At 44.5% G+C, this 27,590-nt stretch overlaps 1 protein-coding gene across 1 annotated transcript in view; it reads right to left on the reverse strand.

The window, feature by feature from the left end:
- Positions 1–585: 585 nt before the first annotated feature.
- RNGTT (RNA guanylyltransferase and 5'-phosphatase) overlaps positions 586–27,590 on the reverse strand; it is a 1,492,790-nt gene continuing 1,465,785 nt past the window's right edge. The window contains exons 15-16 of the mRNA XM_069235480.1: positions 18,437–18,560; positions 586–1,470 (exon numbers count right to left, since the gene is read on the reverse strand). Of these exons, the coding sequence (XP_069091581.1) occupies positions 1,307–1,470; positions 18,437–18,560 (288 nt within the window). The 3' untranslated portion in view covers positions 586–1,306. The remainder of the gene's footprint in view (positions 1,471–18,436; positions 18,561–27,590) is intronic.

The following is a 27,590-nucleotide window of genomic DNA, read 5'->3' on the forward strand; positions in this document are numbered from 1 at the left end:
GGGCAAACAAGAAGTCCTAGTTGCGACCTCTAAATGATTTCCATGAACTGGGCTTATGAGACCTGAGATCACGCTCGTTACACTCTTGAGGCATTCACACAGTAATTTGCGGGGGAAGAGATTTTAGTCTGGCACAATAGCAGTGATTAATTTGTGCCGGTGGGTACCATCACTCACTTTTGGGGATAAGGACTTCTTTTTTAAATCATTAACAGTGAGAAAGACAGGGGGAAATGAATGGATGACAGTGACAAAAGGAGCAAGCAGGGATAAAAAAAGAATCAGCAAGAACGAGATAGAGAGATGGCAGAAGAAAAAAGCATGAGGTAGAATCAAGACTAGGCAGTCTCGTTATTTGGTAAACCTTGGCATTATGCAGCCAAGTGACAGGCCACTGCTCTTTTTCCCATCCAGTGGTTCCCAAAAGTGGTGGCTAACAAAATTACAAACTGGTAAAACAAGTTTGCAACAGGTTTCAGGGCGTGTTCAGTTAACTGTACATTTGACTGGTATTAGCATATTACGCCCTTTGGTTAGTATTTTTACTGCATTAATATTGCACGCGAATAAAAACATGTACACAGGTGCACTCGAACACGGATTTACTATGTTATTTGGAAGCATAAGTGAAAAATAAAAAGAAGCAACTTCTAACCCAATCATCAATACAGAACAATCATCATATAAAAGGTATTCTATGTACAACACTGTTTTTTAAGGTTTTAATATTTCAAAATGAAGTTGATTTTAGTTTTAAAAGCAGTGAAAACATACGTTTTTAACCACATACAATCTGCAATCAACATTGTAGTTTTGTTTAGACATCACAGAAGCGCAAACCACAATAAATTAGGGAAAAAAAAATAACAAATCCTGATCTGGTGCAACTCCACTTTGAAACAGTTTCACAAAAAAAGGAATCGACCGTGTCCATGTTCACAGTTCTGGACTGCCTGAATATAAATTAAACGTGGCGTGTATCAGGATATATATATTTATAAAGAAGGCCACTTCCTCTTGTTTTTTGTCTTCCCAAAAATTCTTGGATGTCTTGATCGCCACAGTAAGGCTGGAGGTTGTCCATTTGACAAAGAATGTCTTTTTTGCAGGGCAGCAATGGAAAAGATAAAACGACTTTCTTCACAAGATGGTTAAGATAACTTTCTTTGCAAATGTTTATGAGCTACATACTTTTTTGCATTGTTCCAGTGCAAAGTTGTAATGGAATAACAGCATGCTTCACAACCCAATCCTTGTCCATATTCTCGCCCCTCCTCCGCTCCGCAGCAAACGCAGGTTGGTTGCCTCAGTTTACACTTCGCGGCCTTTTGGGGGGAGGTGGTGGCATCAGCTCTGTGTCAGGATCCATCGAGTTCTTGCGGATTTGTGCCTGAGAAGCTGCCGTGCACTTATCAATTAATTCGAATAGGATTTCCTTTGTGACCGGATATTTAATACTGTTACACACAGCTAGGGAAAAAATGGAAAACAAGATAAGGCATTTGACTGCACCGTACATTAATGAAATGTAAAGACATCACTTACTGGTGACATTACGTCTCCCCATTAGTTCTTATGTTTATACAGTAGTTGTGTTTACTGATTATGATTAAAGTGCATCTGTTTATTTGAGTGCAGATCCACTGTTCTCCAAAGAACCTTGAGAGAATTACCACATCCTGTCTAGATCATCAAACCTCTAGACCAGTGGTTCCCAACCTTTTGATTTCTGTGGACCCCCAATTTAACATTAATGGAACCCAGGGACCCCCACTGAATCATCATGGGAATCTGGGGACCCCTGCCTGAGTCATTACTGGAAGCTGGAGACCGAATTTATCAATATTTATTATTATTTTTTAATTTTCTAGGCTATCGCGGACCCCCAGGGGTCCCCGGACCACAGGTTTGGAACCAATGCTCTAGACAATTTTCTGTCCCAACCCAGGATACGCGACAGAAAGCTCTGCTTATAACTGAACCTCAATCAGAATGATAGTGCATCTAAAAAGTGGGGTATTCTGATCTGTCTCAAAGAAAATGTCAAAATCGTTTCACTCTGAATTATCAAGTTCTCATTCGGGAGTTGTCTCATATAATCCTGAAGAAAAAAGAAAAAAAAAAACGAACTTGATCTTTCTTAAGAGTCATGCTGACTTAACCTTAAACATACAAGAAAAATATATTCACAGTAACTGCTCTTGGAAAATGCATAGTATGGCTCTTTAGAATAAACCATTTGCAGTTTACTCACATATCTGACAGAGGAATAGGATTTGCAAACAGAGGATGCAATTTTGAAATACAATTTGGTTCCTGTGGAGCTTGAATAGAATCTGAATGTTTCTCAACCACAACTACTGAAACTAAAGAATTTGATGTGGTGTGTTTGTTTAGAGGACTCTGGCTCACATCACAATGTGGGCTGTAAAACAGCAAGTGGAATTCACAGATGTGGGAGACAAACAATAGAATCTGTTGAAGAGTATCAAATAACTTGTTCAAAGAAATAGGGCCTTGTATAAAGTTGGGAGGAGTGAGACATCCACGAAAACCAGTGAATGCCTTGTTCACCGAACTTAGAGTGCCGATGCACTGTTATTGCAGAGGATGGGACACCAGCCACTTCTGATGGATTTCCCACAACCTAAAACACTACATAAAGCCAAGTTACATTTGATTCAAAATATGTAAAGTTAGAGTGTTTTATAATTAGGCTACATGTTTGATAACTGCTCAGGTGAGGTCCTATTGGACCTGTATGCTGCTTTCAATGCAGTTAATCATTCAATCTTAAATCAATGACTGAGAGAAATGGAGCTTGCAGGCCCAGCCCTGATGTTATTAGGCTTCTTTTTAGATGACAGGGAGCAGGCGGTTGCCATGGGAACCTTTACTTCCAAGCCTTTTCTCTTCCTTGTGGAGTTCTACAGGGGTCTTCATTGAGCCCCATTTTATTTAATATCTATATAGCTAAACTTGGCTTTGTGGCCATTTCATATGCCGATGATAAATTATTTGTATTTTTGTATTTGTAAAGCGCATTCCGGCCGCGGCATTGAAGCGCTAGGCAACAGTGGGTAGAGTGACCAAGGAAAAAGACAGAAAGAGAAAGAATAAGATTACTGAGGCAAAAGCCAAGTCTTTAGCTGATTCCTAAAGGCCAGAAAATTATGTTCCTTCCTAATCGTCATAGGGAGCATATTCCAGTGTTTGGCAGCAGCCACTATAAATGCTTTATCGCCCCATCTGGCCTTACGAGTGCAAAGGACATGGACCAGATAGGATCCTGTTGATCTAAGCTGACGACTTGGGACATACCAGCGTAACTTAGACGACAGGTATTCAGATCTGCGCATATACTAGGACTTATGTGTCAGACATATCGTCTTAAAAATAATGCGCTTCTTGACAGGTAACCAATGTAACTGTCTCAGACTTCCACTGGCAGAAGCTGAACGGGGAAGATCTAATATTAAACGGGCTGCTGTATTCTGAATTAACTGAAGTTTACTGAGCGAGGTTTGTCAATATTGAGCATTAAAGCATTACAATAGTCTATTTTGGAAATCACCAGAGCAAGGGATACTATAATTCTGAGCTCCTTTTGTAGATATGGAAAAACTTTTTTCAAAATGTTATGAGTCCAGAAGCAAGCTTTGGTGATGGAATTAACTTGAGACTTAAACGATAGGCCATTGTAAAAAATAATCCCCAAATTCCTAGTGGAACTAATGGGTGTAGGTAGATCACCACACAATGATGGCCACCAGCGTGAACTCCACAGATTCCTACTAGAACCAAAGAGAAAAATCTCTGTTTTGTCGCCATTCATCTTAAGCCAGTTCAGGCCCATCCATCTGTTAATCTCACTCATGCAGCAGTGTAACTGATCGGCAGCTTCCTCCCAATTTGTATGGACGGGAATGATTAATAGGGTATCGTCCGCATAAGAAGTGGCTAGAAAACCAAAAGATCAAATAAGTCTGGCCAACGGTGCTACATACAGATAGAATAGAGTGGGGCTAAGCGAGGAGCCTTGATGGACCCCACACGGTTATTGATAAGCGGGTGCTCTAAAATCCTCGCAGCTTACTATAGTGGATCTTTCCTCTAGAAAAGACTTCATAGTATTTAACGCTGTGCCTCTGACACCTGCTTGATAAAGACGGTGAGCCATGATGTGTGGAGAGATGGTATCAAAAGCTGCTGATAAATCTAATAGCACTAAAATGGCCCCAAGCCCCTCGTCAACTAATCTCCGGATAGTATTCGATGTAGTAATGAGGGCGGATTCCATGCCATGGGCTTTCCTGAAACTACGCTGAGTCGAGTCTACGCCGCCAGAGTCTTGAAGAAATTTGGCGAGTTCTTCATTAATATGTTTTTCAAAGATTTTTGTTTGAAAAGGGAGCAAGGCAACTGGCCGAAGATACTTAAAATAGATTGCTGCTCCATCTAATGTCTTTTTCAGAGGCACCACCGTCGCTTCCTTCCACGAAGGGGGGAAAGCTCCCGTAATCAGTACCTCCTGAAATATCGGAACAAGAGCTGTGGAAACTAAATCAGGAACAAGATGCAATATGTGAGGAGGACAGGGGTCCCTGTGAGAGCCAGATTTAATGCCCATCATAAGCTCTTTAATCCTCTCCAGCCACAGCGGCTGAAAATTAGTCAGCATGGGGCTGTCCTCATCTATAGAGCTGTTTAAAGACTCATATGGATCCAATACCTCTGCAGATTGAATGAAGCTGGCTTGAATTTGCAAAACTTTATTTTAAAAAAAAGTGGCAACCTTATTGCAGAATTCTTGAGAATTCCCCAACTCTGGAGGGATAGTGGGAATCGTGAGGGAACGTACTACTTTAAAGAGTTCTATAGGAGCATTTGATGCTTCCTTAATTTTCCGTGAATAGAACTCAGTTTTAGCTTTATTAATCGCGTCTTAAAGGGTAGCTCTAAGCTTTCCTTTTTCTTTAGAGTTAGAGTCTAGTTTCCACCTCTGTTCATGTTGGTGGTATTTTCTCTGCAAATTCTAGAGGTCATTGGTGAACCAGGGGCAACTAACCTTTTTCTTCCCTAAAGATCGAGGAATTCTAAGCAGGGCCAACTGATCAATAACTATTTTAACCCCCTGATTGAACCTGTCTGTAGGTGCAGTGAAAGGGATTACATTACATGATATTACACATGGATTAACAAGGTGACTTCAAGACACCTGGAATAAAGGGGTCTTCTTGAAGTTCACTTTTTCCTATGCTTTTTAACCACATTCTGTATATATTGTATATAACACTCTGGCACTTTAACTATCACATTAATCACTTTCACTGCGCTGTTTTTTTTGGAGCACCTATTTCGAAATGTTCAAGTTTTTTTTATAAATGTAAAAAAAAACAGTTAAAAAAAATAAATAAGAGATACTAACAAATCTAAGGATATTATAGCTAGATATAAGAAGTCTTTGTAAATTTAAAAGTGCAGTGGAAGTCTAGGCATATACTTCCCCCGAGTGACCAAGTTTGTATTTATCACATTTGTATGGGGGCAAGGATTACTAGAACACCAATATCTGTCCTTTGTGAACCAGAGGTGGTATTTGGACAGTCTTAGCTGGACATCAAGATTGATGGGGCTACTCAGCAGAATGCCCTTTTTGCTGTTTGATTTCTGGATTTTAAATCATCTAGCAATGTTGTGGCTAAAAGGCTACTCATTGATCACCAAAGACTGCAAATATGTTGGCCAACTCGCCTAATTTTCTGATGTAACAATGCAGTATGTATTAAAATGATTTGTGCAATTGGGCTTGTGGACACTATCAATCAATACGGATATGGATGATGTGAGAATATGGAGGAAAGCCTTCACAGAGTTCACAGTTAGGCTTGGTTGGCCAGTATGGTGAGCACGTCAGCTTCAAAAGGTGAAAGAAAATTGAGGAAAGATGTAGTCTAAATCTTCTTAATAAAAGGTATGCAATATAAAACAAGCACACTGCAATAAGGTGAGACTTAAGGAGCAATTACTTCTGAATTCAAAGGAAATATTGAACCCACACTTGAAACTACACAGTTTCACATTAGAACACCTCAGCCAACAAATTCTAGTGCCATCTCTGCAGCCAGGTATCATATGAGTGAAAAGGGGGAGCTAGAGCATTTTCCTGCCTGTTTAAACTGTATTGCAATGATTGAAGTTTTATTTATCAGATATATTGTAAACATCTTCCTACTCCACACTGATCTCCCAAATAACACTTTCTAGACACTTCCCTCCTCTATCCCTCCATTATCCTATTCAATCCAACTAACAGACTCACATGTCCACAGCTCAAACTCTTATTTCCCTATACTAATCCACCACTAATCTTTTTTGGGTTCTGTAGCAGCGTGCTAGTCGCTGAAAAGCGCTTTGACATCTCGTCAGGGGTAGTAAGCGCTATAAAATTACAACTGCGTGAACGGAGATGGAAGGTTACAAGAAAGTTGTGGAGAACATTTAAGAGTGTTTAACACAGATGAGCGGGGCAGGAGAGGTGGTTTTTAATTGCCATGAGGTTCTCACTGGAATAAAAAAAAAAACCATGGAAATAACAGTCAGTTAATTGGAAGTTCTCTCTCTGTATACTCCTATGACATTATGCAATTCTACCTCAGTCCTGGTCACTCACGTTATTGCATGGGGTGGTATTGCAACAATATTATATGCACTCTCCTGAGCAGGTCAAGCCATGCATGTGAGGTTCAATGTTAAATGTGTGATCAAACTGCAGAAGAATGTGGCACCATGACATATGATTATTTTCAGGCTTAAGTCAGTGTGTTTTTGTGCCTATCAACATGCTTTCTGTCTTCTGGTTGTTTAAGCCCCCAGCCAATTCACATGTAACAAGAGATGTGTTTATTGAAATCCCAGTTAACTATTAACTGTAAGAATAAAAGTGTGTCATCGGTGTGTCACATTAGCCTTTACCTAAGGACACAGGAACAGTAAAGGTTTACCCATAGATAGTAAATAGGATAGGTGACAAGACTGAGGCAGGTGGGAATGTACATTCTACTGCTATGTTTGCTATTGTGAATCCATTCATAGAAAGGAAACAGAAAGCATTTTTCTACTTTTACATAGTGCTTCTAGTAGGGTAGTGTGCTGAAGGGTTCAACTAAGCCAAGAGGTCTAGATAGACAAGGATCGACAGCTGAACGTGGCATGCATTCTGCACCAGACTGTCACAAATATCAGACATTAATTCATGCAGTGACCTAAACATCATTTAAATGTTCCAGAATTGCAGCCTTGTCAGGATACATAGGCAAAAAAGCACAAAATAACCTGCACAAATATTCGGTCTTGAATACAAGATTAAGTTTACCCAGAAGGGTATAAGATAAAGGATTGACCTGTTCATCAGAATACACATTTGGATGGCTTCAGTCAGGCAACCGATTGTGCACGTCGGTAATTATAAACATGATGTCTAAGAAAACAAAATGATCATGAGACTAGACAACACGCTCTCAGTCAAACAGCGGTGGTGAAGTGGGGAAAGGGGGGCTGGGAATAAAGCAAAGTGCTCGTACAATTTAAACCTGTCGCAGGAATAAACCAAGTGCAGTTGAAAGATGGGTCCTGCTCTTAGATACAACTACCAAGTACGTAGACACCTTTAAATTGTTTGGAATGCTTAACTATAACTATATATGTATATTACACAGAGGTGGTTGCCACTGTGTAGTTATTGTTAGGTCATGTTTTCCACAGGAAAAGTTTTTTTGTTTTGGTAATAACTTTTTAAATGCTGTTTGACAAATCTGTACAAAACGTTCTAAAGCAAAGTTCATTCACTTTGTTTCCTTCAGGGAACTTTTGCGCTGGTCCATCAAGTGGGGGCCAAGAGAAAGGAGGGGGAGGGGAAATAGTGCCAAAAGTATGATTTGCCATGTTCATTCCACAAGAAACTTTGCCTCCCGATACCGAATAAAATGGCTGAACCAAATTTAGCAAAAAGTTAGAAGTTTACTCAGAAAGCGTGCTTTTTGTGATTTGGTGTAATTCTGTCCAACTTAGCATTTAAACATGGGCTTGGGTAGGGCATGAATGAGTTAACGTTCAGAAAAAGTTAGGTAAAATAGGGACAGCTGGTCCCAGGAAATCAAAAAAAGAAGTTAAAAAATAGGCCGTTCTTACTGGCCAAGGGAGCATTTTGTCCCTTGGTACAGAATGGTCTGACTGCCTGAATGCAATGCTAAAGAAACTGTTGCGGCTCCCCTTTAGAAGACTTGAAGGTGGTGAAGGTTAGGGGAGCGGAGTGTGGGGGAGGGGGACAATTTAAAAGTCACACAAGGGGCTGGGGGGGGGGGAGGTCTTAAGTTTGAAATAAAACAACATTTTGAGTTGCGGGTAATGCGGTACCAGCAAAAAAAAGAATTATAGTCATAGACTAGACCCTGCAGCCAACTGCCACTGTGCAGGCTATAGGTTGTCACTGGGGATTGCCAGCTGCGGTGGGTTGGTGTAGGAAGCTGGCCTAGTTTGTGGTGGGTACCTATGGTACTTACACCTTAATACTAGGTCCAAGGCTCCCCTATCAGTGAAATGTAGATGGTGTCTAGAAGCCAGGCTCTCTAGAGGTAGCTGTGGATGAGCAGTCAAGGCTTAGCTATGAGACATGCAAAGCTTATGCAAAATCACTGTAGTCACACAGAACGTACACACATGAAAGAAAACACTCAGTTGTACAAAAATGAAGGTACTTTATTTTTGGTCACACAATACAACAAAGTACTAGAGAGGCAACCCTCCAATAGGAGGCAAGTAATACACTAATGATATACACTAGAAAAACAGTAATAGGCATAGAAAAGATTAGAAAACAGTCCAGTTGCAAATAAACAATAGTGACCCTAGGGGGAGCCCAAACCATATTCTAAAAAAATAGAATGTGAACACAGGACCCCCACCTAGGTAAGTGGAATGTGTAGAGGAGAGCTGGGAGTACTAGAGTAAGTAACACAGTACCCCCTGAGACCAGGAAAGCAGGAGTAAATCACTGGAAATTCCCCAAACCACACAAAAGGACAAAAATGAAGAAAAGAAGACACCCAGACAAGACTGCAAGAAACCAGCGGTGGATTCCTGGAGAGGAAGGCCTATAGAGAGAGGGGACCAAGTCCAAAAGTCACAGTGGAGTCCAGGGGGAGTAGGAGCTACTACCCACCCAGCTGAAGTTGCAGCAGTTGGTCGATGGTGATGAAGATCAGGTCAGTACTGCAGCCCTAGAGCCGGAGAAGAGTTACTGAGGGATGCAGAAGAAGTCCAATGCTGGAGTGAAGATTGCAGATGGATGTCGGTGCAGGATTTCCTTCAACAAGCTTTGGTAAAGGCAAGTTCGCGGCTGGCAGAAAAGTGGTGCTCCCAGGGACCAGCAAGGCCCAGGAGGACTCAACCCAGGAGGGGGAGTCACAGGGGACCCTCAGTGACAGGCCCACAGGAGTCCTGGCAGCACCCACTGGAGACACACAGGACAGGGACACATAAGTCGCAGAAGGAGCTCACGCAGCACTACAGGAAGGAGATCCCATGACGCAGGAGAACCAAGCAGGGGGCTGTGCGTCGCAGGAAGGAGTGCTGGAGGCTGGAGCAGCACGTAGCCTGAAGTTCTCTTGGAAGAGGAAAGGCCTCTCTTGGAGGAGATGCAAACAAGCCTTGGAAGCTGCAAGAGGCGCAGTGCAAGGGGATACTGTCCTACATGGGAAGGCAAAGGCTTTCCTCCACCAAAGTTGGACAGCTGGCAGAGGACCAAGAGGACTACTCTGGAACACCACCCGTGATGCAGGATCCACACAGCTCAGGATGAGAGGAGATCCACGCAGCCGGCAGTCATTGCAGTAGGGGCCTGAGGATGCAGCGGAGTGACTCCTTCACTCCAAGGGCGATTCCTTCTTCCTTCTAGTGCAGGTTGAAGACATGACGCCCTCAGTGGATGCACAGCCGGTGGAAATGATGCAGAAGCTGTCAGGAGCTGTAGAAACAATGTTGCAGAAGAGTTCTTCTACTTGGAAGCAGTGTGTTGGGTCCCGGAGGGTCGAGCCGCAGTTCCGGAGGCCAGAAGTCAAAGTGGAGGTTGCAGAGGAATCCTGCTAGAATCGTGCAAGCCAAATCTGAGGACCCACCCAAGAGAGAGACCCTAAATAGCCCTAAAAGGAGGATTGGTCACGTAGCCAAGTGAACACCTATCAGGAGAGGGCTGTGATGTCACCTGCCTGGCCTGGCCACTCAGATGCTCCAAGAGTTCCCTGCCAACCTTAGATTCAAGGTGGCAGAACCCAGAGGTCCTGTGGAGGAGCTCTGAGCACCACCCCTGGGGTGGTGATGGACAAGGGCGCAGTCACTCCCCTTTCCATTGTCCAGTTCCACGCCAGAACAGGGACTGGGGGTCCCTGAACCAGTGTTGACTGATTTATGCACAGAGGGCACCAAATGTGCCCTTCAAAGCATACCAGTGCCTTGGGGAGGCTACCCCTCCCAAGTCAGTTACACCTATTTCCTAAGGGAGAGGGTGTTACCTCCTTCTACCAAAGAAAATCATTTGTTCTGTCTTCTTGAGCTTGATCAGATCAAGCAGCAGGACCGCAGAAACCTGTCTAAGGGGTGGCAGCAGCTTGGGCTGCCCGGAAAACCCTAGAAGACTGGTGGTAGCAATGCTGGGGGTCCTCTAAGGAGCCCCCAGAGTGCATGGAATCATCCTTCCAATACTACCAACAGTATTGGGGTATGACTCCGACATGTTTGATAGCAAACATACCTAGGTTTGGAGTTACCATTATGTAGCTGAACATAGGTAGTGAACTATGTCCAGTACACGCATAAAATGGCGCCCGCACTCATGAAGTCCATGAAAATGGCACTGGAGTTTGTGGGGGCATCTCTACTAGTGCAGGGGAGCCCTCACACACAGGTAATTGCACCCTGCTCTTTGGGCTGCCATAGGGATGACTTACAGTGACCTGGTGCAGTGACGTGGTAGAGAAAGGGTGCATGCACCCTTTCACACAGGCTGCAATGGCAGTTCTGCATAACACTTTGCATGGGCTCCCTAAGGGTGGCATAATACATGCTGCAGCCCATAGGGATCTCCTGGTACCCCAATGCCCTGGGTACTTAGGTACCATATACTAGGGACTTACATAGGGGCACCAGTATGCCAAATGTGGGGTGAAAAAGGTTCCAGAAACCACGTTTAAAAGGAGAGCATAATCACTAGGGTCCTGGTTAGCAGGAACCCAGTGAACACAGTCAAACACGCTGACAAACAGGCAAAAAGTGAGGCTATTTTACTACAGTTGGGCACAAGGCCAACCCAACACTGTGCTCGGCTGAAGGCTGTGAGGAGCAGCAGGGCTTAGCTGCCCATGGATGTTGGGCTTTCGACTGTGCTTAGTGGGGGATGGGCACCTTTGTGGAACTGAGCACTGGACCTGGCCGAGGCCAGACTTGTACCCAAACCCCACGCTGCTCATGGCCAAAGTAGGCAGAGGGTCTGGTCAGAGATATGAAAGAACATGCACAGCAGGAGCAGTTTGGTACCTGTGAGGGGGATTTGAATGCAGGGCCTGGCTCAATACCAGGTACTGCAGCCAATCCCTGTACTGTGAACTGACAAAGACAGCGCACAGTGGCAGGTGAGGCATCAGCGGAAGAGAGGGAAATGACTGATCACCTCCTTGCTGTGCATGACCGAAGGCCGTGTGCAGCTGCTCAGTTGGGTGCCACAGGGAGCTGGGCATCCACAGGGAGCTGGATGCAGGGACTGGTTGGAAGTTTGGCTCTGTGTCCAACCCTTCCCTGCGCACTGATGAAGGGAGTGCACAGTGGGAGTTGGGCACCCAGGGGCGTTTGAGCCAGGCCCTGCAGCTAGTGATGGTATAGCAAGGTGAGGAAATGAGATGAGAACTATTGTTTAAAAACTGAAAACCTAAAATTCCCCAGTTATACTTCAGTGAAATAACTAGAACTTGTACCACAGTCATGCACTGCTTATGGCTTCACAGGGAGGTAAACTGCATCATTAGTTAAATAACATCATTGGTGACATCATCAAATGATTGGGACAAAGTGTGATAGGCTTTGTGGACTTTAGGTAATTTAATAATCTACACCAGTGTGCAAATTTCTATCACCATTCATGTTATAATGGACATAAACTTTGGCAACATACAGGAGATATAGATTATCTGTCAACTCACTTGCATTTAGTGGATGTCACTCACTGGTCACTTTCGGTTCACTGGTATTAATCTGTCTAACTAACAAAATTCCTCCAAAGATCATAATGGGGTTCCATACTTTTTAAACCTTGAACACACTTGAAAAAAGTGTATATTTACGTTACAGAGATCACCGTCTTAAAAATTTCACATGACCCACAATTTTGAGTCAAGAGGTTGACAGGTATGTTATAAAATACCTTCAGGCAGGCCCCATGGACAACTGCACGCAGTTCAGTAAAATGCTGTACACACATTCCTGAAATGATGTGCACAACTTTAGAGCCGTATTTACAACCACATATATACTACATAGAATTTGTTAAAAGCCCTATACAACAACTACCTAAAATGGATACACGTCCAGACATACTCTGGTGGTTGATTTATTATGAGCCGAAGATTTGCCTTTCTCCATTTTTGCAACAGGCTTTGGATTTACTTACCAAACCTACGTAGAAACATGCACCAGTAACCCACACCAAGGGCACTCAGCTTTTTTCTTGTATAATATGGAATACTTCTTGTACCCAAGACTTTACAGGTAGGTAAAACCCACACCACATAACCTTTGCCATCAGAAGCCAGACTCACTCCAAAGCCTGTGCTATTTCCAATGTATGCACCCATACCTGTACACACGGAAAATCTATGCCTTTACCATAAACTTTCTTTTATAACATGATGTAAAGCTTTATGGAGTCATGTGAATAGTCGTGACCTGGTGATGTCATCAATGACGTCAATTGAGATGTCCACAGTGGTATCATCAATTATGTCACTTAACTTGTCATGAGTGATGTAATATGTGAGATTGTGAGCAGTGAAGGATGGGGCACAGGTTATAGTTTGTTCACTAAGCTATAACTGCCAAATTTCAGTGTTTTTTCAGTTTTTAAACGATAGTTTTCACCTTATTTCGACACCTACCCATGATATCTACCAAAAGGTAGGGTTAAATACTACAGGTGTCTAGTTTTGAATAAACCACACTTTCTTCCCCCACCTTACATTTCCTGAGTTTCCCTTTCCATCTCTGATGCTCCTTTTCAGCTCTGCTTTGTCTGTCATTTTTTCTTATCTTTATCTTCCTCATTCTTTCTGCCTTCCAGTCTCTTTCTCTAGGTCAAGGTTTTATTATGAAAAATACGTCAATGTGATCTGATTACAGTAGCTGTTAAATGGTGTTAGGAGCGTAGAATGCCTTTTTTTGGTCACAATTCTCTTTATTGATTTTATGCATATCGTAACATTGATAGTAGCGAACAATTCAAATCTCACCACATTCCATATCAGCTAATTCAGTATACAGTTCCCAACCATTGAGAAATGTTGCTCATGTAGCTCAACAGATTCTATCACCCCTGTTGTCAGGTTTCTAAACACTTGCAGAATCCATCCCCCGTCCCTTCCCCTCTCCCCACAAACAAACAAAGAACAGCTCCCCTGACAAAGACAGGGGGAAAACAAAAAGAGCAAGTTGGTACATGTGAGGGTCATCAGCATAAGCACAGAAACAAACAAATAAGAGTTTAGCACGGCGGGGGGGTGGGGGGGGGGTGAGGGGTGTGGTGGGGGGGACCACCTGGGACGAACTGGTCAAGGGGCCAGCTCCAGGTGCTGTGTCGCCTCATTTAGTTTGTCGGCCTAAAATTGAAAGAGGTGAAGAGCCTGCGTGCTTGGTGGGCAGACGCATGGAGGCAGGTCTGTGGAGATACACCACTAGGGGGGACCCCAAATCTATTCAAAGTTTTTATAATTGTCCAGAAATATGTCGCCATTCACTCCATCATGACAGCCTGTCACAGCCTTGCATGCCATTGTAAAAGATGGTGCTTTTTTTCCAATCGGCTGCTATAGTTAGTTTTGCTGCTCCCAAACACAACCAATGAATAGCCCTATCAAACCTGGTTTGGTGGCCAAGGATATCATCTCGCAAAACCTAATAATGTAAAGTCAGGGTTGTTTGAGATTGGGTATCCCAAGACCTCTTTGATTTGAGCTAGTATTTCAGTCCAGAATGGACCTATGGTTGGGCGATCCCACCAGATATGGCAAAAGTCACCCAGTAGGCCACACCCCCTCCAGCATAAATCCGATGTAGTTGGAAAGATGTTTTTGAGTTTAGTGGGATAGAGATACCAATCGAATACTTGCTTATAATGGACCTCTCCCATGAAATGGTTAAATTGTGGTATGGCTCTCCAAAGTCTACTCCAGCTTGCTTCCGAGATGTGGCTTTCAAGGATCTGCCCCAAAAGCTTTTATATCTGGGATTTGGGGAGGGAATCGTGGACAGAAGAAGAGAGTATAGAAAGGATATACAGCCTTTAGATGTTCCTGCCCTTCGTGGAATGCCTTTTTGATACAAAAACGTATATTATGTCTTGAAATGTGACTTTATTAATACTAGCTGTTGAAAAACAGCAAGGTTTTTTTTTTTTGGCATATTGATTGGAGTGTTAAGGGCAGAACGATTCGTTGGAATACATTTTGGATCTGCCATTGCAAGCCTTACGTTACAGCTGTCACAGCAAACAACATGCTTTCAGAGGGCTAGGAGAAGGGTGTAGGAAGTTGGCTCTGTATATACTATGTCAAAGTGAGAGATAGTGTGCACAGAGTCCAAGGGTTCCCCTTAAAGGTTGATAGTAACAAAATTAGATAATACTAATGCTCTATTTTGTGGTAATGTGGTCGAGCAGTAGGCTTATCAGAGGGTAGTGTTAAGCATTTGTTGTACACACACAGGCAATAAATGAGGAACACACAGTCAAAGACTTAACTCCAGGCCAATAGCTTTGATATAGAAAAATACATTTTCTTAATTTATTTTAGAACCACAAGATTCAAGATCTGAGGTAAGTACATAAAATGCAAGGTACTTCACACAGGTAAGTATAGAAATTTGAGTCAAAGCAGTAGTACACACAGTTTAGGTTAAAATGGCAATAAGCTATTTTAAAAGTGGACACTGCAAAAATCAACAGTTCTTGTGGGAGGTAAGTTTGGTTAGGTTTCTCAGGTAAGTAAAGCACTTACACAGTCAGTCTCCTGGGCATAGGCAGCCCACTGTTGGGGGGGGTTCAAGGCAACCCCAAAGCCACAGCACCGGCAACACAGGGCCAGTCAGGTGCAGAGGTCAAAGGAGGGCAAAAAACACATAGGCGCCTATGGAGAAGAGGGGCGCTCCGGTTCCAGTCTGCTAGCAGGTAAGTACCTGCATCCTCGGGGAATAGACCAGGGGGGTGGGACACACACAGGCACACAAAATACACACTCAGCGGCACACGGGCGGCCGGGTGCAGTGTGCAAAGTAGGTGTCAGGTTTGCTATAGAAAGCAATGGAGGGACCCGGGGGTCACTTAGGCGATGCAGGCAGGGCACAGGGGGGCTTCTTGGGCCAGCCACAGACTGGGCTAGGATGAGGGCCGCCTGCTGGTCACTCCTGCACTGGAAGGTGGTTCCTCTCGGTCCTGGGGGCTGCGGGTGCAGTGCTTGGTCCAGGCGTCGGGTTCCTTGTTACTAGGCAGTCGCGGTCAGGGGAAGCCTCTGGATCCTCTCTGCAGGCGTCGCTGTGGGAGTGCAGGGGGGTCGACTCAGGGTACTCACGTCGTCGTAGTTGCCTGGGAGTCTTCTCTGCGGTGAACTCGAGCCGGGGGCGTCGGGTGCAGAGTGAGAAGTCTCACGCTTCGGCGGGAAGAGAGACATCTTTGAAAGTTGCTTTAAAGTTGCAAAGTTGTTGTCGTTTTTGAACAATGCCACTGTTCTCTGGAGTTTCTTGGTCCTTTGGGTTCAGGGCATTCCTCTGAATCCTCAGAAGTCGCTGGTCCCTGTCGGATGTGTCACTGTGCAGGTTCATTGAGTCTGCAGACATGCCGGTAGGGCTGGGGCCAAGTCAGATGTCGTCTCTGCAGGGCTTTCAGGTCAGTAGTCCTTCTTCTTATTGTAGGTTGCAGGAATCTGATTTCCTGGGTTCAGGGTTGCCCCTAAATACTAAATTTAGGGGTGTGTTTAGGTCTGGGGGGCAGTAGCTACACCCTCTTTGTGCCTCCTCCTTGAGGGGAGGGGGGCACATCCCTATTCCTATTGGGGGAATCCTCCAATCTCAAGATGAGGATTTCTAAAGGCAGGGGTCACCTCAGCTCAGGGCACCTTAGGGGCTGTCCTGAACGGTGGGTGACTCCTCCTTGTTTTCCTCATTATCTCCTCCAGCGTTGCCGCCAAAAATGGGGGCAGTGGCGGGAGGGGCGGGCATCTCCACTAGCTGGGATGCCCTGGGGTGCTGTAACAAAAGGCATGAGCCTTTGAGGCTCACCGACAGGTGTTACAGTTCCTGCAGGGGGAGGTGAGAAGCACCTCCACCCAGTAAAGGCTTTGTTCCTGGCCACAGAGTGACAAAGGCACTCTCCCGTTGTGGCCAGAAACTCGTCTGGTTGTGGCAGGCTGGCAGAAACTGGTCAGCCTAGCACTAGGAGTCGGACTGGTATTCAGGGGGCGTCTCTAAGATGCCCTCTGGGTGTATTTTACAATAAATCCCACACTGGCATCAGTGTGCATTTATTGTGCTGAGAAGTTTGATACCATGGAACTGTGGAGTTTGTAACTGACAGACTCCCAGGCCATATACTCTTTACGGCTACCCTGCACTTACAATGTCTAAGGTTTTGCTTAGACACTGTAGAGGCATAGTGCTCATGCAGCTATGCCCTCACCTGTGGTATAGTGCACCCTGCCTTAGGGCTGTAAGGCCTGCTAGAGGGGTGATTTACCTATGCCACAGGCAATGTGAGGTTGGGCATGGCACTCGGAGGGGAGTGCCATGTCGACTTAGTCATTTTCTCCCCAGCAGAACACACAAGCTGTGAGGCAGTGTGCATGTGCTGAGTGAGGGGTCCCCAGGGTGGCATAAGACATGCTGCAGCCCTTAGAGACCTTCCCTGGCCACAGGGCCTTTGGTACCAGGGGTACCATTTACAAGGGACTTACCTGTGTGCCAGGGCTGTGCCAATTTTGGGAACAAATGTACAGTTTAGGGAAAGAACACTCTTGCTGGGGTCTGGTTAGCAGGGTGGCAGCACACTTTCAATCATAACTGGCATCAACAAAAGGCAAAAAGTCAGGGGGTAACCATGCCAAGGAAGGCATTTCCTTACATAGGGGCTAAAGAAGGAGGCAGCAGATTCTTTATGGACCTTGGGACCAGTCCCTGGAGTGGTCATAATCCCTGCCAGTCCGGTGCAGCCCTCCTTGCTGCTCAGTCAGGTGAAGGACAATAAAACATAACGGTTAGTTCTGTGGTCAGACATGCCAATTAACATGGAAAGAGATTAATAGCATGAGATAAATATATATAGCATAAACATCATACCTACTGCGTTTAAAAAACAAAGAAACAAGAACTCCAAATGAAACAGGTTTTGATTAAGTGTGACTGAACACGAACAAAAAGTTTAAAAAATATATAAAAAGCCTCAGAGCTTCTATTGCTGGGATGTTTTGCTAACAAGAAAGTGTAATTTCTTAGACCTTTGAGGTTGAGGTTTTGCTTAGTGCACCAGCCTTGATTTATTTTTCAGCTGATGGGACTTATCTGGTGGCAATGATAGGAACACTAATAGACCTTGTTTATGCCCACATGGAAGGGGTCTGTACAGTGAAGCTTGAGAAAAGGGTATGTGTTAATATGGGTAGAGGTGCCTTTATCAATGCCATGCCAATGTGTGGTGAAGACGCCAGGCAGGAGAATGTCCAGTGGCACCATTTATCCATCCCTTAAAGCGCCCGGTCTTTGACTGTACAAACAATGAGGGAAGAAGAGATTAGTTATGCAGTCTCGTGATTAATCTGTGATGTAATAAATGTAGTACCAATAATTGGAAACATATAGTACTGATCACTATCGACCAATATGTTAGGAGAACTAAAACACTACATAAAGTTCATAATAGAGCGAGAAACAAAAATACCAATTCATAAACTAAAAACCACTCCTCAATTCACAGAAGAGCCTAAACCTTTAAGTGTTTCCGACCCAGTTTGCAGAAATGTAGTTTCATATTAGAATGCTAAAACTGGGACATATATTTCCAGTTCAGATGAATGTCAGAGCTGCAACGTTTCAACCAACATTAGACTACAGAATGGTTATAATTATTTTTGCTTACCTAGGGCAGTTTCGTAAGAATTTGGGAAGCTCTTGTCTACCCTTTGTCGCATGAAGACCCAGCTGTTGTTCTCAAATTTACACTCTATAATTTTGTTGTCGTACTGTTTCAGCTCTCTTGTCACCTGGTTAAAAAAAAAAACAATCAGTTATACAATCATTGAGAATTCAGTATTTCCCAATTAAGAAACACATGGATGAGAAGTGCAATTTGACAAAGTGGGTGTGTTTATCAGCTATAGGAACCATCCAGGGTCCGCCATTCCACAAGAGCGGACGAGCGTCGCCTCACTAAAAAAATGCCCCCAGAACTGAAAAATAAAATGGTAATAAACTTTTTTTATTACCATTTTATTTTTCAGCACCCCGTCCTCAACTGAGTGTCAGGACGGGGTGGGGCAATTGCTGCTGAGTGGCAGCAGGGAGCTGTGTACTTGTTTAAAGTGCACATGTCCCTTTGGCCGGTCGTCTTGCGACGGCCAGCATGACATGCGCACTTTAAACTTCTCTAACCCAGCTGTCTTAAGGCAGCTTGGTTAGAGAAACACAGGCCTCCAGTGGACTTGTGAGCGCTGAGAGAGGTCGCTCCCACCAATCCTTACGCTTCTTTCATGCTGGTTACCAGCATGAAAGCAGCACCGGGATTGGCTAGTGCAGTTTCCTGGGTCCTGTCGCATGTTGGAGCCATGAGAGAAGGAGAGATGACGAGAGGAGGACATGTAAGGTAAGAGCAGTTTTTTTATTTTATTATTATTGTGCTCCTCCTAAACTCCCCCACTCCCCTAAACACACCTCCCATTGTAAATACGAGCCAGCTGCCACTGGAACCATGATTCTGACTGAGCAAAGTTTAGTTTTTTTAAAAAAAGAATCTCAGTCATAACGGTTAAAACCAACACAAAAAACACGTTCATCATTGCAAATGTTGTGTGAAGTATAATGATTCTTCTTTCTTCTGGATTTGAAAATGGTAGAAAGTCAAGTTTGTATGAAATTGAAGTTGAAGTCTTAAATTATGCTATCTTGAATCATATTTCAAACCTGAATGTATTGCTTACAAACGATATATGCCTTTGTTGACTGCAAAGCGGAACTCTTCCAAGTTCAGATTCCATTAACTAAAGTGCCGAATTCACAAAACCTTTAGGCTCCAAGATGAAATTACACATCGAAGCAGTGCCACTTAAGATGCAAAAGGCAGAGCATGATTCACCAAATCAGAGTTTGTGAGCACTGCCACTCTCATATGAAAGTTGTATCTGCAGAAAATTCCGAGGGCTCTCAGGATGTTTTGCAGTCATGAGCAGGGCTTAATTATGAAAGTTCCCTTTCCAAACATGTACTCCAGTCGAAAACTGAAAAATCTGAATGACAGAAAACATTTTCAGAGGGTAGAAGGGTGACAGCGGGTGGCCACCCCACAAGAAAATATTTCTTAATATTGAGGGCCAAAGGGTGCGATTTACATCACAACGTTTCAAATATACGGATTAAAGTCGAAGGTTTTACAGGCAGTTCCAAAGGCGAACTCTTAAATAACAGCAATACTTTACTGTGTGACACAGTTCCCAAGAGCAGCACTTCTCCGTAGCAGCAAATCATGTATGTGGATTTCATATCACAGATCTGGTATGTTATGATTTGTGTAGTGCAATATTGTCAATACTATGGCCTCAAACAGCTGTCCAGTTTGAGTACCTCATGTCGTATTTTTCAGGATCCTGTTACTGAACAGATCGTGTTGCTTGAGGCATGTCTATGAGTTAACTGAAACTATGGTGTCGTGTTACGATCAACGATATATATATATATATGGTATAGGGGAAGTACATTGGTGGCTGATTAGCAGGCCAAAAGTGGCCGTCTTATTGAAGAAATTGTTTCCAGATAAATATGAGCCCAGGAAATGCAGGATTCGTACATTACATAATGAATATGGGCACAAGATCAGTACTCCATCCCTAGGAAGCCCTACTATTACATATTAATCTGTGGGCAGCCTAGAGGCAGCAATTCAACTATCTACTATCAGACAATCAGGTAACTCGTGAACTGATACATTCTACAACTATATATCATCATTTGTACTTTCTCATTTTTTATAAGATGCTTCAAATGTAAGCTTTTTATTATGTACTTATTTGTTATGGGTTACCGCTTATCTTTAACGTATGCCTAGACACTGTTTTGTGGAAAATATCACCGGTATCCTTTGATTCATAAATGGTTAACTCAAATTTAATCTGCTGGATAAGGTGATGCATTACTGATATTCTCTTCAAGGACACTGGCTGACGTCAAGGGTTTTATCCACAAATCAAACATCCATGGCTGGAGCAAATGAGTTGGTACTGCATATATGTAGTAATTCCAAGCTTTGATCACCCTTACCTTCATATGTTCAAGTATACTATCCTGTCAATAAGTTAGATTGTGGCTTCATTCAGTAATCTATTGTTAAATAAATCTGCTTTAGTAATGAGTGCACACTTTATTTTATGTATTTCAACTTTTATCATCTTCCTCTTGCTGGTACTTAAAACACTAAGGGGGTTATTACAATTTTGGATTAGGTGTTAATCCGTCCCAAAAGTGACGGTAAAGTGACGGATATACCACCAGCTGTATTACGAGTTCCATAGGATATAATGGACTCGTAATACCGCTCGTGGTATATCCGTCACTTTACCGTCACTTTTGGGACGGATTAACACCTCCTCCAAAGTTGTAATAACCCCCAAAGTCTGCTAATGACGCTGAACCGACCAGAAGTAGAAAACATAGGGCAATGAAAAGGAAAACACAAACCTCCTTCTAGCATTGGTCTCGTTGTCTGTCACTGCAGAAGATGAGGAGGAGGAACAAAAACGGTGGAGAAGGAGACAGAGGAGGATATAGTTAGCCCCATACAGAAACCATCATCCAAGACTTCCTCACAGCCAGCCAGCAGTCTTCTCCAAGGTCTCGCCTGAGAATTGTTATCCCAGCTACCAGTTAAGGAGCCATGGATGCTTGTCCTGGCTACACAGGACTGAACCTAGAGGATCCTTAACGGTGTCCTTTACACACTGCTCCCACGCAGGTGCATCTGTTACCTTCTCTCAATCATCCGAATAGTTAGGGAGGAGCTCTCCCATGTTCATGAAACCCCCTCTGACAGCCTCTCAGATGGCAATACTCTCAGTGATAGGTGACATATGTTGAGGGGGGAGGGTGCATTGGCATGTCCAAATCCTATACTCTGGGAGGATCAATTTTACGAACAGTAGTACACTATGCAGGGGGATATTCATTACATCTGGAAGACTGCACAGGATTACAGACCATCCTAAAGAAACTCCCTCAGATAGTTGACAAGCGTAACAGTGGTCTGAATAACATTGTGAAATGTTACCAAGACGTGGCAAAGATGCAACATCTTCATTTTTTGAGGAAAGAGTATAAGACAAAATGCCAAAACCATGAAGGCGATAGAGGCAATAACAAACAAGTGTCAATGTCCATCTGCAGGGCCAAAGTATGCACAGCCTACACCACCCATAAAGCCTGATATGAATCCCCATACAAACATTGACAAACTCATCACCTTCGCCTCAACCACCACAACAACCATAAGCATAAACAGTACTGCGTAGTCGGAGACATGAGTGAAAGTTAAACGTGGAGGTGGATGGGTAAATTAAAAAACACAGCACTGGAAATGTCCGGGAGAAAGTATATTTACAATAAGGTACTGTTGGGATGGGAATGCCCCCTTTATGGTGTATGGGGGTGTTTCCTTGACCTGAGTGGCAGACTGTATCTTGTATTCTGATTTTTATTTGTCCCTTGTGTCATGCTAATTTAAGAATCTGTGTAGAGGCCTAGGCTTACCTCTGACTATGCAAGGTTCTGGACCTGTCCTTTGGCTGGAGGGGTGCACCAAGCATGCCTATATACTATACAGAGTACTCCTCTCCCTGTCCTGGGTGAAGCACAAGAAGTGATGGTGGCAGCATATCTTGTTTTGGAATGGCCCAGGTATTTTTTCTGTGTCACAGAGTGTGAAATACAGGCTACTGCTATGTAAAGTTCTGCTGTTATGTGACCGACCCGAATTCTGTATTGGCATTCTGTGTGTATGTTAAGTATGGGTTAGCAAATGCACAGTTGTACGACTCTGTAAGTGAGTCTGAGTAGTGAAGTCAGTCAGATACATTTTGGTTGCCCCTGATTTAGGAGGGCACAAGATGGAAGATGGAGGATAAAGACATCTTCCCAAACAGTGGAAGAAAATGGCCTGCATTCCTGTGTCTGGAATGTGGAGATCCAGACATTGAAGCGAGGAGGATAGAGACAGGCCTGGTTTTAGAAATTCCATAAGGCCCTTTCGTAGTAAGAGTGCTCTGATTAGTTGCTCCTGACCACTGTCATTTGATTGATGGTAGGGGTAATGGGTCAGACTGCAGTTTCTGTGGTGCAAGGTGAGGATGGTTCTTGGTGAGGCCTGCCCTTTTGTCTAGCCCTAATTACTGCTTAGAGAGGCTGATGACAGCCAGGTGCAGAAACACCACACTTCTTCGGTAGCTGCTAAAAGATATAACTGTTTTGTGTACTTTCAGGAAAGCTAGTATACATATCAGTGAAACAGTTCCTGGCATTGCAGACATCTTGCATGTTGATGCCAAAAGTACTTTATTATACACATACTACTCAATACTATGCATTTATTTACAATCAATACATGATGGCAGGTGGAAATGACTAGTTCACACCTCTAGCTAGTCCTTAACAACCCCCCTCCCACATTTAGTAGACAACATATAATAGGTTGTAGTTTTCAAAAAGGTGACTTTTGATAGAAGGGTAGAAAAACTGAGGATCCAGGGAAGACTGACTAAAAGGGAAAATACCATTTTCCCTTTTAGTCAGTCTTCCCTGGATCCTCAGTTTTGGGAAGGAGTGGCAATATAGGAGTTCCCAGATGGGGCAAAGACAATGTCAATGGAAAAGTAATGGGCACCCATAACGTTGTACTTTTTTGGTATTCATTAATCTTAATGAACAAATTACTTACCTTTGGCAACGCCTGATCTGGTAGAGACTCAATCTAGCCAGAGATTCCTTGCCTTAGATTACTCCCAGGTATTAGTATGGACATGGAAACCTTTGGTGAGCAGCACCCCTGCAGAACGGTAGGTGGTGTCATTCAGCTCCACCTGGCATTGTCCACATCAGAAGTGACATGCGCGGTGCCTACAAAGGCACCACCCTTGCACACTGATGCCATTCTTTTGCGACTTTCTACGCTAGAAGCGCAGAGCCACGAGGAAAACTAACCAGTGGTGTGGAAATCTGTGGCCCTTACAGGGATAAATACTTAGCTCTATTGTCCGGTCGCACAGAAGGGAGGATGGGTGGGTCGGTAAGGAATCTGCAGCTAGACATCTCTACCAGATAAGGCACTACTGAAGGTTAGTAACTTGCTTATCTGATACAGACTTCTAGCTGCAGATTCCTTGCCTTAGAATAGATACCCAAGCAATACCGCCTCAGAGGTGGGGCTGCGATATGGATTATAGGACCAAACAGGCAAAATGACCATCTTGCTGGACCTGATTGTCTAGGCAGTAATGCTTCGTAAACATGTGTAAAGAAGCCCCCATTGCTGCCTGACAGATACCAGGAAGAGGAACTACCAGAGCTAATGTAGTGGTTGCAGCTTTGGCTCTGGTAGACTGAGCGTGCAAACCCTCTGCGGGTTGCTTTTTGGCAAGTGCGCAGCAGATTTTGTTGCAGAGAAGGACAAGTTACTTACCTTCAGTAACGTCTTATCTGGTAGAGGCAATATCTTGTAGATTCCTCACCTTAGAATTCCCCCAGGTATCAGTCTGGATCCGGAGATTTTTCTTGAGCAGTACCTGTGCATGCCGTTAGGTGGCATCGATTGGCTCCACGTCCAACATCGGCGTCGCCTGCTCTAGCTAGGACATTGCGGTTCCAATATAGGCACCACCCCAGCGCGCAGACATCAGTTACTTTTCTTGACTTTCCACACCAGAAACTCAGAGCCATGAAGAACATTGACCACTTCTGCATCAAAACTAGGGCCCAGAGAGGGGAGTGCCTGTCCCTAGAAATCAGTTTGCAGAGCGTGGAGGATGAGTGGGCGAGAAATCTGCAACTAGAAATTGTCTCTACCAGATAAGGTGTTACCGAAGGTAAGTATCTTGTCCATCTGATAGAGACATTTAGTTGAAGATTCCTTACCTCAGAATAGCTAACCAAGCAATACCCTCCCCGGAGGTGGATCTGCGAAGTAAAACCATACTAGAAAGTAGTGCAGGACCAAACGGGCAAAGTGCCCATCCCTAGGGACCTGACTTTCCAGGCAGTAATGTTTGGTAAACATATACAGAGATGCCCACATTGCCACCTGAAAGATGTCAAGAACTGGAACTTTGCATGCTAATGCAGTGGTCACAGCTTTAGATCTGGTAGAATGAGCAAGCAAACCTTCTAGGGGTTCGTTAGCCAGAGCATTGCACATTTTAACGCAGAGTACGACCCATCTGGAGATAGTTCTCTTCTGCGCTGCATGACATTTCTTCACAAGTACATAACCAACAAAAAATTGATCATTCACCCAGAACTCTTTTGTATGATCGAGGTAGAAGGCCAATGCTCTTTTTGGGTCCAAGCGGTGGAGTCTCTCCTCTTCCTTAGAAGGATGTGAGGGGGTACGCAGAAAGTAGGCAAGGTGATGGATTGGCCTACATGGAAAGGTGTAACTATTTTCGGGCAGAAAGGAGGCCCTACTGTGAAGCCCCAATATGTCAGGGTAGATAGAAAGGAAGGGTGATTTACAAGACAATGTCTGCAGCTCACTCAACCTGCGGGCAGATGTAATGGGCACAAGGAAGACTGTTTTCACAGTGAGAAGCCTGAGAGGACAATTGTGGAGAGGCTCAAAAGGAGCATACCTTAGGAATGTCAGAACCAAAATCAAATCTCATTAACGCATAATGAATGGGGAGGAAACATATGAGTAAGGCCTTTGAGGAACTCATTTACAATGGGAAACTAAAACATGGAAGGGTGATCAGGGAACTGTAAAAAATCTGAACTGGCAGGCAGATAATCTTTGTGAGTTCCCATAGCAGAGCCCACCTCAGCCAAGAAAGGATAAACAACAGGACCTCAGAGAGCGGGGAAGGAAAGGGGGTCAACAGACTTGTCGGTGCACCACGCCACAAATTTCTTCTAACGACAGGCATATACCATTTTGGTAGAGGGACGTGTGGCTGCCAAGATTACATTACAGACTTCGGGCAAAAGGTCAAAAGCTGTCAACTGCTGCCGCTCAATCTACACGCAAGAAGGCAGAGAGTGCAGAGAGGCGGCTGCTGCAACAGAAGATCTTTCAGAAGGGGCAGTCTAATCAGAGGATCGATGGCCATGCTAATTAGTTCGGGATACCAAACTCTTCATGCCCAGTAGAGAGCCACAAGAATTACTTGAGCCCGGTCATTCTTGGTCTTCTTGAGAACTCTGGTCAGAAGTGGTAAGGGTGAAAAGGCGTACCAGAGGCTTGAGACGAAAGGCGGTGCCGAGCGATTGCTGCCTTGGAAACTCCAAAGCGCAACACTGCTGATATTACGCGTTCTCTGCAGAGGCAAACAGATCTAAACAAGGCTCTCTCCACTGCTGAAAGAGCTCTTGTGCCACCTCCGGATGGAAACGACATTTGAGACTGCACTGTGGCTGAGATTGTCCATTCCAGTATTCAGAGAGCCCGCCAGGTGTTGAACCACCAGGGAAATGCCCTGTTGTTCCAGCTATGTTCAAAGGCGCAGAGCCTCTTGACAAAAGGTCCACGACCCCACCCCGTCCTGCTTCTTGCAGTACCACAAGGTGGTGGTGTTGTCTGTGGACACCTATACTACCTTCCCTTTGAGAGAGGGAAGAAATACTCTATATGCTAGTCTGATTGTCTGGCGCTCCAACAGGCTGATGTAGTGTCTTGGCTCCGTCAGAGACCAGATGCTTCTGATCTTCACCACTCCCAGGTGGCCACCCCATCCGAGGAGTGACGCATCTGCACCTAATGTCAGATCTGGTTGGGAAAGGAAGAGGGATCTGCTGCCTCTGACCCAATCGAGGTTCATTAGCCACCACTGCAGATATTGTGCAGTTCCCTCCGAGATCTGGACCATGTCGGAGAGATTCCCCAGATGCCGCACCCATTTGGACTTCAGGTCCCACTGCAGAGCCTGCCTATGCCACCTGGCATGTGTCACCAGCAGGATGCATAAGGTCATAAGGCCCAACAGCCGACGAGGCATTCTCACCAAAATCCAGGATAGAGGCTGAAACACTGGTGTCTAAGCTAATATCCTGGACTCGCCGCTCGGGAGGATAAGCCAGAAACTGCCCTGTGTCCAGAACAGCTCTGATGAAAGGGAGCTTCTGAAAGGGTGTCCGGTATGACTTCGGCACATTTATAGTGAACCCCAGTGAATGCAGGAGGTCCGCTGTAGTCAGGAGGTGGGAGACAACAGCCTGGGGCAAGCCCGCCTCCAACTGCCAGTCGTTGAGACAGAGGAAGACTGAAACCCCTGATCTGTGCAGATGAGCAACGACCACCGCCATCACCTTGGTGAACACCCGAGGGGCGCTGGTTAGTCCAAAGTGGAGCACAGTGAACTGAAAGTGCTTGTGGCCTGCCCTCAATTGTAAGTAATGTCTGTGGGCAGGCAGGACAGGGAAATGGAAATATGTGTCTTACACGCCCAATGCTACTGTCTAGTCTCCTGGATCCAGGGCAGATAGAACCTGAGCCAGTATTTTGAACCCTCCTTCTTGTGAAAGAGATTGAGGGACCGGCTGTCTAGGATAGGACAGAGGCCCTTGTCCTTTCTGGGTACCAGAAAGTAGCTGGTATAGCAACCATGACCTACTTCTGGCACAGGAACCCTCTCTATGGCTCCCTTGCCCAAGAGAGCTGTAACTTCCTCTCGGAGAAGTTCCAAGTGATCCTCTGTCATCCGATTGTGGGCTGGTGGCATGGCTGGAGGGGCAGTGTCAAAGGCGAGGGAGTAGCCCCTTTAGACTATCTGCAAAACCCATCTGTCTGACGTGATGGATTGACAGCGGAACAGGTGTTGGTGATTCCT

The sequence above is a fragment of the Pleurodeles waltl genome, chromosome 5 (genome assembly GCF_031143425.1).
Source record: "Pleurodeles waltl isolate 20211129_DDA chromosome 5, aPleWal1.hap1.20221129, whole genome shotgun sequence".
NCBI classification, from domain to species: domain Eukaryota; kingdom Metazoa; phylum Chordata; class Amphibia; order Caudata; family Salamandridae; genus Pleurodeles; species Pleurodeles waltl.